An 11,110-nucleotide genomic window follows, 5' to 3' on the forward strand; every position below is an offset into this window, starting at 1 on the left:
ATTAACTCTCAGCCCCCTGCCCCAGGCTTTAACAAAGTAAATGTCATGGCAGAAGGGAACCCCCTAGAGCCTGCTGAAGCTCCCCCAACAGCAACGGGCCTATGATGACTGATGCACACAACGCAGAGCTCAGCAAACCCTGCCAGCCACCGTGACAAAACACCCCCGCTGGGACCAGAGTGAATTATGCACATCCTTAAGTATTTGCAGGATAGAGGCCTTAGTTCACTGGGTTAAAATACCAGAACAATATAAAACACCTCTGCCTCTGGAACCCACTGCACTTCATAAAAATTCTGGGGACCCTGCTGGAGCTAAACCATTGTTGATAGCCATAAAAAATTGGTTAATAAATCTTCTTCCACTGATGAAATACCTACTTCACAGCCAGAACTAAACAAATTGAGCATTTCAAAGCAACCTGCTTGACACAAGCCCTGATTTGCACACAAATACAAGCATCCCCACAGCCCAGCCTGGGCAGGACCCTGAGCCAGCACTGTTCATCCCTCCCCGTTATCACAGCCAAGTGCCAGGGGATTTACTGCACCAATATTTTCCTCCTAAGTGACAGGAAGGGGATTTACCCCTGCAACCCACAGGCGGTTAGGATGAAACCACTCCAAAAGCAGAGACCAGCCTGGCGCAGAGCAGCCACTTTGACTGCCCTCACTGGCACTGCCCAGCTGATGGTCCCCCACTGTCTGGAGCCTCTGCCCACAGACAGATGCTAAAAGTTCATCATGATAGCACTTCTGCCTTTTTTTTGGTTGCTCTCCTTTTAAAAATGGAAATGTAATTAAAAGGCAACTGCTCATCCCCCTGCTGTTCCACAGACACTATCCTGAAAGTTTAATCTAATAGGTAAAAAAGCAATTAAAGAAAGGGCTCTGTTCTTAACAAGCTGTCACAAATCAATGTTTTTTAAATGCAGACAGGAGCAAAGGGGAGGGAAATAACACATTTCACTGGCTTTTCCCAACTACACAGTCATTGATGTAGTAACTAGCAAGAGAAAAATTCAGTTTTAATAAAAGTTTCTTAAAAAAGGAAGTCTCACCCTAAATTCATGCCAGTGTCTTTTTTTGCAAAGTCAGGGCTGACTTATCTTTTTCCTCCTGCCTACAGGGAAGAGGGCAGGGCTGGGCTGTGGGGTAGGACCTACTTCCAGGCCAAAATATTCAGTGAAAAGTTGCATCTAAATATGGATGTTTCAACAGAACTTACTCTTTGCTTAACTGGATGTTACATATTTGCCTAGAGAACCACACCGTGGAAGAAAAAGCACATTTTTAGGCCCTTTTAGAAACAATGGATGACTTGGAAACAGTGATGAGCAAATCCTAAATTTTTCAAAGCCATTTGATTCGGGGCTCAGATTTCCTGATAACTTGTTAGGATTTGGGTTTGCGAGACAGGTGTTCAGTGTTTCTAACTCTCTGCTCCCTTTAGGAGACATCAAACTCGGCATTAAACTCCTACGGTCTTGAAAGTTCAAGTCAGGGTGGGATTTGTTTTGATTTGCTTTTCCCCCTGAAGGTCAGCTCAGGATTGAATCCTTTTGTCAAGGTTGGCTGGAGAGCAGAAGGCTCTGTTAATCTGCAGGCACTGTGGCTCCCTCCTGGCTTCCTTCCCTTGCAGTTTGTTTTACTTCAGGATTCACCCCCTGGGATTGTAAAGGCTGCAGACGAGGGTTAGAGGTGAAACAAAGAAAACAAGGTCGGTTGTTTATTTAGAGGGAGCCAGAATTCATAACGTTGGAGACACTGGGCCCCTCCCAAGAGATAACCGTAATTTTACAGCACCTCTCAATAACTTTTTTTTCCAGAAATAAAATACAGTGTCAGATCCAAAATACCATTTTCCCCGAGTAACTCCTAGAATGAAAACAAGAAGAGTATTTTCCTCCAAAGTGACCAGCCACTGGAAAAAAACAAACATGACTGCATTGATCTTCACATGGGAAAGCATCTGAACAAAAAAAGACAACTCTGCCTCCTTCAGAGACCTCCTTCTTTTATTCACTCAACTTGTGCCTTATTATGAAGGTCTATTTTTGACCATAGATCTTTTTTCCTTGGGAGATAATCTTCTTATCCCCCTCCTTTTCAACGAGACGGCTAAATTTTGCTTTCATTTATTCGCTGTGGAACCCCACTGACCGGTAGCCAACAGGCACATCCCATCTCACACAGTCAGACTGGTGATATATTTCGCCTGTTCATACCTTGTTTTAACCATCACAACAGCAGCAAGGGAAGGTGCAGATGCATCCATTACACCTAAGGAAAAACCTTGCTCTCTCCCCAGGCTTTTCTGGGTGTTTGCCCTCCAGGGCAGCATCCACTTGCAATGAGATCTCTGGATTTACAGCAAAGCAAGTGGTTGTACAACAAAAACTGGATTCCAGGGTCTCGATAAGAGAAGGTAAACCGTCCTGCAACCAGAGCCCAGCCAGTCACCGGACCACTAATCCGGGGTGAATCTGCTGGCGTCAGTAGCTTCAGGCTAAACACACACTAGGGTGAAAAATGAGAGTCGTAGCTCAGCTCAGGCAGCCCAACTCCAGTACTCTGCTACCAGAAGTGGCTGCTTATTTTCAAGCTCTCCGCGCAGCCTGTAATCACCCAATATTGAAACCAGATTTACAAGCTCTTTAGAGGAGGAGAAGTTTGTGATTTCCAAAGCAGACGCGTTTGGTATTTCAGAAAAAGGTCAAGCCCCCTGTGGTGTAGGGGGGGGTTTAATAGAATCAGTTCAGCAGGAGTTAAGAGGAGACATACCAACCCAGAGGCTCTCAGGAGAAGCAGAGACATAAGAAAAGCCACAACCATTATTGTTTTGAGGAAAGAATCAGGGAAAGAGAGGGGCATGGGGAAAAAGAGAGGGGCACAGGGGATGCTAAATTATGTCTTGGATGTTTGATTTCATTTCTTCCAATCCACGAGACTTCTTCAGTTAGAAACAGAGAGAGGGTTGTCCTTCTTACGCTCCAGGGCTTGCAGGGGTTTAAAAGAAAGCAGCGTTTGTTATTGTCTGCGGCGGAAATCTGAGAGTGCGTAGCACGATGTCAAATCCAGGCTCTTAAATCAAAAGCATTTTAAAAGGATAGTCATTGATTACTGCCTCACCTCTTCGGCCTCCACCCTCTGGTCAGGCTCTTCAGCTACTGATGTTCATTCCCTGCCTTGCTAAGTCTCATGCAGTGGGTGTCTAGGACTGCCTTGTTCCATGCCGGTACGGCACCCAGCAGCTGGGAAGCCCGTGGAATGTCACTAAGGTTCCTCTTTGTCCCAGGAATACAGGTTTTCTAAAAAGCATAATGGACAGCTGGTGTTGCTGAGGTCTGCAGGTAATACAAGCAGCCACTACAGAAATACTTACCAGGGATGCAGATGGCTACTGCTTGCTCCAACACCCTTCGGACTCTGCGGTCAGTAGTTTCAGTGAAAAGATTTGGGGCCTGTTCCATAACTCACATAACTGCTGCCAGACAAGACACCAGAGCTCATAACAGTTTCCTGAATATACAGGCTTTAAAATAAATTGGAAATCCAGATTTCATCCTTAGAAGACTCACAACCCAGAAACTTCTGGGCCGTAGGAGCTACCACACCTAAACTATACATAGCACACCAGGTAACAGAACGGTCCCAGGAGACCATAGGTGTTAACCCAAGCATCATACCCAGCGATTCTGTGGCCCTGCTCCCAGGACTGCAGGGGAAGGCAAACAATCTCTTTTCTTCTTTAAAAGATCTCCACAGCAAGGGGCCGATTAGAGCATCCTGGTCTTACTAGCCTTTTAATGGCAAGCATAAATAGGCCCTTATGAATTCAAATCAGCAGCAAATGAGTGATGAAGGTCACAGGATGCTTAAATGACTATACAGCATGCTCCCTCAGATTTCTGAAGAAAGCACATGAAAGGTTTAGCAATCAGATCTTCCAACTTGTCTAGTCATCGCAACTACGGGTGCAGCTACGCCTGACAGACAGTATTTCAGGTTTGTATCTTTCAGCACCAAGTTCCAAGGCAGTCATTCCCAAAAATAATACACTTGGCAGAGCAGACAACTGCCCTAGACTTTCAGATCAGTGCAAAGGAAGGGCAGAGCTCTTAAAGAAAGCAGCCCTTGGAAAGGTCAGCCAGAAGACCACAGGCCAGATTCCAACAGCAGTTGCAGCCACGTAGTTTCTTAAACTTTAGCAGCAGAAAAAGGTAGAAATCAGAGAACGTAGTTCTCTGCATTAAAAGCAACTCTCTAGGTACTTCGAAGAAGAGCAGTCAGCAGCTTGAGGTACACAGACGAAACCAATCCTTCTAAGCAACACTTTAATATTGTGCACATGGGCACGGTGGGACTTTGGCATTCCCAGGGCTCTCACTGCACTTGGCCAGTACGAGCGTTTAATTGTATGGGTAAGTTTGCAATATCCATGCTTTTGTTCACACATCCAAGTGACCAACCCATCTCCAACAAGCCTACCACAGTTTTAAGTGCATTTTCAGGAACACCAACTTGTGACCCAGAGGGACAGGTTTCCCTTGCTTGCAGCCCTTTGTTTTTCAGGCTGCATATCCCAAAGCAATCTCCCATAGCAAGCAGCACACAAGATCAGAGCGTTGCTGTCAGGCTGTTGCAACCCCCTTTGTGCCATCTTTTCACTGGTGGCAACAGCACCAGCTCAAATTTACAGTGAGAAGAGGAGGCAGAAGCATTTCTAAAGCTATTTAAAATATAGATGAATATATAGGTGACTCTTGCCAACTTTTATCTCCTGCAGCAGCATTCTGGACCCTTGTTTCACCATGGTGTGGCATCCACCTTTTAAGCAAGTCTACTTTAATTACTGCAACACAGCCTAATAAAGCAAGAAAAATACAGTAAGCTCCTTGGATAATCCAGTGGTTTTGTTTGTTTTTAGCAACTAGGCATTGAATAAATAAAATGATCAAGTGAAGCCAACTAGCTGAAGGAGTAAGAAACAACCAATTGCACGAATACTGGCAGGGAAGAAAAACCACCTATGCAAGAATAGCATGAAGGAGGAACCAGAGATTAAAGGGAGTACACTGTTGATTCTTCGGTCCCACACAAAAGTAGCAGCATGTGATACTGAGTTACGCTATAAAAGAGCAAGGCAAATGTTTTCCACTGTGCTCAGAGGGCTTGTCAGCAGGAAAAAGAAAAAAAATATATACACAGCAGAATAGACAGTGTGGCTTTGGGGTTTCCCTCCCCTTCCCCCCCCCTCCCAAAAAAAAAAAATCTGAGTGTAAAAGGTACAAAAGAAAAAAGATCACAGAAAAGAAAAACTGAGACAAGGGAGGAAAAAACAGCTATAAGGAATTAAGAGCCACTTTCTGACATGGTTTGCACAGAGGAAGCACTTCTTCATTAACAGAGAGGAAGAAATACTTATCACACAAAGCTGCAGAAGAATTCACTGAGGCTATGAGCAAAAAGCAACAGCCAAGAATTGAGGATGTGGGTTCACTGCTACTTGAAGTATTAAACAATAAAACCGTCACCTTCGTTCTGGAATAACCCCCTAATTTCCCTCACAGAGTAGGAAAACAGACTCCTTTTTCAGAATCCTAATTGTTACACACAGCATTACCATGCATACTACTACCTTGATTTGTTTCCTGCCACCACCCCCAAAAAAATGTTTTCCAAAACAAAAGTCACAAGCAAGTTTCAGACAAAATATATATATTTTTAAAAAATCTTTACAATAAGTCAGGAAACATAGGAGCTTGCATACAGTTTATTATAACAACTCAGTTCTCAGCTCCCTACAGTTCAGATAACCCTGGTGACAGTGTTTACAACTTCTAACTTTTGCTTTCATAACTTTAAAGCAAACAATACATTTGAGTGTATTTTACTCTGTGCAAATAAGACAACTTTTGGAATCCTTCAGAAGAAATATCCAAGATTCTGTTTGCAGAGGTCCTTTGTTTCTCAAAGATGATTTATGAGAGTTTTTGTTTTAAGATAAAGTGCTCCTGTCCAGCAGAACCCAAAGGCCTTCAAGAGTTCAGAGAGTAAGTTTAGCTCAGATTAAAAAATAATTGGTCATACAAATTCCAGCTTCCCATGTCCGCTGTACATTCCCCAGTGGACTAGTGAAAGAATTTTATCATTGCTGAGGTCTGAATGTCTCATTTTATCACAGGTCATGCAGCAGTTCTCGTGACCAGTCACAGGCACCATGCATTCCAAGTCCAATTTTGCCACCTGCCCTTTTTTCGAATGATGTCCATGAAAACTATAGTGCAAACGGGAGAGCATTTGCTGTCGTTGATCCTGCAGTCTCTTATTTTCACTCCTGAGCATCCGCAAGGCCAGCATGATGAGCAGCACCAAGATCAGCCCACCAGCTATAGGAACAGCAATTACAGCTGCCCTGAACCATAACTCTTTTGAAGAGGTCAATTCCTGCACCTTGGTGATGAGGTTCCTGCTGCTGTCATGTTGATATCTGCTCCCTTGTCCTGCAGAGGGGAAAGACGGGAAGCTTATTTCAAGTACCAACAATTAGTTTATATATAAGCACCTCTCTTAAACACCACACTGACAAGTTAAAAGAGACACAGCTACACACTGCAGCATCTACAGAAAATGCTCCTATAAAGAAAAAGATGAGTCCCTAAGGCTGTTTATAACAGAGAATTTCTGACCCTGATAGCTGATTTAACTAGGAACACCACTGCCATTGCTTCTCAGATACAATGTTAAGCTGGCAAGAAAGACCTCTAATACTAAAGCGGACAAGAAAAGCTACTCAGCTGAGATGCTCCCCTGCATCTGCTACCTGCTTCTCCCTCTGGCGTCTCTACTTACATTAACAACTAAAATGAATAACAGTTGTACAAGGTTTTGACTGTCACCAGCCTGATGGCCAGAAGACAGATTTCACTGAAGCTTCCTTGCCCTACCTGAAGTATCGCCCCTGGAAGGAGACAAAACATCATGCAGTCCTCTGTAATTGCACATATCTTCATGACAGCATTCCATTGTGGACACGGTGGTGGTGCCAGAGTGGTTTTGTGCTTGTTTGGCTTGGCAGATATCAGCTGTGCTTGCAATAGAGTCCAAGCAGCCATGAGTAAGTGGGGAATGTGTATTCTGAGGATCGAGCAGTCTGGAGAAGCAGGCGCTAAGCTCAGATTTGCACATGTAGCCAGTTGCAACACAGTGTGCAGCATCACAGTAGCATCTGATTTCACCTGAAAAATAGAAATTGTGCAAGAAAAAGTAAGAATTTGGTCCTCGAAGGGCACCTCACTAGGTACTCTTATTAGCCACAAGCATCACACAATGAAACTCAGTGCCAGTTTTGGGGTGGTACTCTAGACTGTAAATCCGTGAGAGCACTTGTTTCCTTCCCACTGTACAGTGCTTACCTCGTTGTAACCTTAATCCCTGCAAATGCCTCAGGGCACTTGTTTTAATTACTAGTACTATAGCCCTTTGAATTAAATCAGGAACATTTCACTAAAACAGGGATTGGGGGAGGGCAGGGGGGGAGGAAGGTCACAGTGCCTTTTTTTTCCAAAGGTAAATAACTAACAAGACCATTTTATAGCTACTTCCACTCACTGTCAGCAGTTGCATTAAACCGCATTTAAAATGAAATCCCAGTTTTAAAAGCAATACACGCCTTCAGTCCCATAAGGAAGTCACATCTACGTTTTAAACCATTACTACAGGAACAGCATTCTATTTTTATAATCGTAACACTTCTCTTAACAGCGCGTAAGCACACAACAGAAACACTAAGTTTAAAAATTTGTGTGACAAATGAAAAAAAAAATTAGAACTGCTGAATTGTTTATTACCTTTCAATACTGTGCCAAAATTTAAAAGGTTTAACTAACACCTTATAAAGCTATTAGCTAGAACCATTACCATCCAAGTCTCCCAGTCAGGAAGGTTTTTACTGCGTGAAACTGGGCAACTATTTGTAATTTCTCCAAAAAGGGAGAAATTCTTCAAGTAGCTGTTCTTGCAAGAAGGCTTTTTTATCAGTATTATAAAATAGAAACAGTGCTATTTATAATTGATCTGTTCGCCAGAGTCAATGTCTCTCAACTTAAATGTAAAGTCATTAAATGGGGTGAAATTGCGAGGCTAAAAGCTCCTCCTTGCCCCTCCCCAGTTTTGCACGCAATCCAACATGCGGTCAAAAAGGGGAAACACTTAGACTGAAAATCCTCGACCAGCTCTATGAAAAATCTCTCAGGAAACCTCAAAAATTTCTGAAGGAAGCGATAAAACAGTTCCCTTCATAAAACTCTTCATTTCGCGCACTCCAAACTGCTCTGGTACGAATTACACGTGTCCTGTGCTGTAGGGAAAACTTACTCCTTCTAGACAAATTGCAACTCAAACATAATTCAGTGTACCATCGATCCAAGGTTTAGGAGGAAGCCAGATTTTGGAGCTATCCTTAGAAGAACGGACTTAAAACTACTTCTAATGTGCCTGCTGTACTTGCCGTCATAGTGGCACCAAGGCTTTCAAAGTCAACTGAATTGTCAGAAGTCTTCTTTCTACAGTCTGCGCTTCAAAACACAATCTACAGGCCTCCCGGCTGTCACCTCTTCCTGGGATGCCTCCTACCACCCCATACCTAAAAAAAATGCCCTGAAAGATGTTAAAGACGATTTCAACCAAGGCAGCTTCCCCTCTTCAGCCTACCTTAATACTTTCCTCAGAATGCTACTGCGGGCTCCAGGCCTTGAAGTTCCCGCTGCTCTTTAATAACTCTGCTTAATAGAAGCCAAATGATGGAGTGTCTCACTGTCTCCACTACAATTCCCCTTGGGCTTTTAGACCAAGTAACCTAATTTCTTGTGAATTCACACACACTGTCATCCAGCGTGCTATTAAAAAAAAAAAAAAAAAAAAAAAAAGACTCAATCGTTCCCTAAGCATTCGGTGTGAGGTCTCCCCCACCCCCCCACCCCCGAAAAAAATAAATAGTTTTCATCGTTTTCTCACTGTCTGAGAGGTAAAAATAAGACGCAAACAAGGAACAGCACCAGAGCTGACAGCCCTTTTATGAGTCTCAGCACAGCACGGGAAGAAAGTGAAACAACACACATACTTCCATTTTAACTGTTTATACAATCACGCTTAAAATACTACATTTTATTGACCTAAGACAATCTTATAAACAAAATGTGACAGGCTAGTCGTCAGGTTAATTCAACTGCTTTTTAATTAAAGCCACGTTTTCGGTGAAACAGAATGGACTTTGTATTACTGTATTAAAACTGTATTTCTGTCAATTCATAAAGTTTCTTCCTGTGCTATGCAAAAGGCCAGAAAGGGTATTTAGTATTTTGAAACAGTGAACAATGCCCTTCTGTTCCCTCCTCTTTCTTGTTACTGTATGTAGCTATTAAAGAAAAATGTCTGCTTTTAGTCAAGATGGCTACAGGAGAGACTGCAGGCTTCTCTTAAAGCTTTTGAAGTCAACAGCAGCCAGAAGTCTGTGATCCCCTAATTATATCATTATCAGGCACATAGTTTCAGTATCTGCGACTTCACATCACTCAGTCACTCCCTGCTCTGCCCGCTTTGATGGGGCCAGCAGGCTCCCCCCTGCACTCTGCAAGGGCTGTTATTTAGGGTTAATTACAGCCTTCCTTCCAAAATAAATAAACACCGTCGCCCATCACCACGGCGCTAACTTCTCCTTTAACCTCTGCCCCGGAGCACGGCGACTGCGGCCGGCTCGCAGGTCGCCCCTGCCCGGGGCGGGCGCTCCCCGGGCGGCAGCCAGCCCCCCGCCCGGCCGCAGGCGGGTCACCGGGCTGGGCGCGGCCGGGCCCTCGCGCCCGGACGGGCCGGCACCGGCGGCCAGGTGGGCGGGGAGGGACGGGACGGGCGGGCGCTGCCTCGGCGGCTCCCCGGCCGCCCGCCAACAAAGGGCCGGCTCGGGGCTCCCGAGACAGCGCGGGCCCCGCCGCGACCCGCTCCCGCCGGCCTCGCCTGAGGGGCGGCCGCGGCACCGACACCGCCCAGACGGCTGCCCCGGGGCCGGTCCCCCCTCAGCCGCCCTGTTCCCCTCGGGCGCCCCGTCCCGCTCTCAGGCGCGGCTCCCTGCAGGCGCCCCGAGTCCCCTGCCGCGGCCTCACCTCTGGTGAGCAGGACGGCCATGGCACACAGCTCCAGTTGCAGCCAGACGAAGATGTAGCTGGAATGACGATCCATTTACCCGCCTGCCCGACCCGCGGCGCCGCGCCGCTCGACACAGCCCGCAGCGCAGGCACGGCCGAGCCGCCGCCGTCGTCGTCGTCGCCGCCCGCCCCCTCCGAAGCACCGAAGAGCCGCTCGCCCGCGGGCAGAGCCGTTGCGCGGCCACCGCTGCGGCAGGCAGGGAGGGAGGACGGGACGGCCGCGGCTCTGCCTTTGCCTTCCCCTCCCTCCTCCGCGGCGGCTCCGTCCCCAGGAGCGACGGACGCGGCAGCCCGGCACACGCTGCCTCACTGACACGGCGGCGGCGCCGCCCGCCCCGTAAATACCGGCGGCGCCGGGCGCGGGCCGGGCCGCCGCGCCCCGCCCCCTTCCCCGCCCCTTCCCCGCCCCATTGGCTGCTCCGCGCAGGGGCGGGCGGGTCCGCCCCCCTCCCCGCCCCCCCGGCGGCGGCGGGCTCGGCCCCGCGGCGCGACGAGCGTTCCCGCCCGCGGCGCCCCCGGGCGGCGGCGGCGGCTCCGGGCGGGCTGGCTGCGCGGGCTATTAACCCCGCTTAATTCAATGATGGGCACTAAGTGCAGGTCTCCGGCACCGCCCCGGGGCTTTGCCGAGACGGCGATCGCTGGCGGCACGGAGCGCCCTCGCTCGCTGCGCTCGTTCCGGGGCTCTCCGGGGGGCGGGGAGCGGGCTCCGCCGGGACCCCTCGAAACAATCCCCTCGCGGAGGCAGCGGCGCCGCCTGTCCTCAGCGGACGTAGTGGCTCTGGCTGCAAAGCGGGGCGCAGCCGCGTCTGCGGGCTGACCGGCACCGCACCTCCGCGCTGCGCGGTGCCAGCCAGAGCCAAAGCGGAGCGCGGCCGTTCCCTCCCGCCCGCTGCCCCGGACGCGCCAGGC

At 47.8% G+C, this 11,110-nt stretch overlaps 1 protein-coding gene across 1 annotated transcript; it reads right to left on the bottom strand.

The window, feature by feature from the left end:
- Nucleotides 1-5,721: 5,721 nt before the first annotated feature.
- BAMBI (BMP and activin membrane bound inhibitor) lies at nt 5,722-10,501 on the bottom strand. Its single transcript, XM_074897963.1, has 3 exons — nt 10,160-10,501; nt 6,950-7,240; nt 5,722-6,505 (listed from the first exon to the last, which is right to left on the bottom strand). The coding sequence occupies exons 1-3, from the start codon at nt 10,233-10,235 to the stop codon at nt 6,087-6,089; spliced, it is 786 nt and encodes a 261-aa protein (XP_074754064.1). The 5' UTR covers nt 10,236-10,501; the 3' UTR covers nt 5,722-6,086.
- Between the last annotated feature and the right edge of the window lie 609 nt (nt 10,502-11,110).

Source organism: Athene noctua, chromosome 2 (genome assembly GCF_965140245.1).
Source record: "Athene noctua chromosome 2, bAthNoc1.hap1.1, whole genome shotgun sequence".
Lineage (NCBI taxonomy): Eukaryota > Metazoa > Chordata > Aves > Strigiformes > Strigidae > Athene > Athene noctua.

Excerpts from the sequence above, each read along its gene's own strand:
- BAMBI (XM_074897963.1), bottom strand. The coding sequence starts at position 10,235 with ATGGATCGTCATTCCAGCTACATCTTCGTCTGGCTGCAACTGGAGCTG. Across the intron at positions 7,241-10,159 it reads GGCCGTCCTGCTCACCAGAG|GTGAAATCAGATGCTACTGT; the intron begins GTGAGGCCGCGG and ends TCTATTTTTCAG. Across the intron at positions 6,506-6,949 it reads TTCCAGGGGCGATACTTCAG|GACAAGGGAGCAGATATCAA; the intron begins GTAGGGCAAGGA and ends TCCCCTCTGCAG.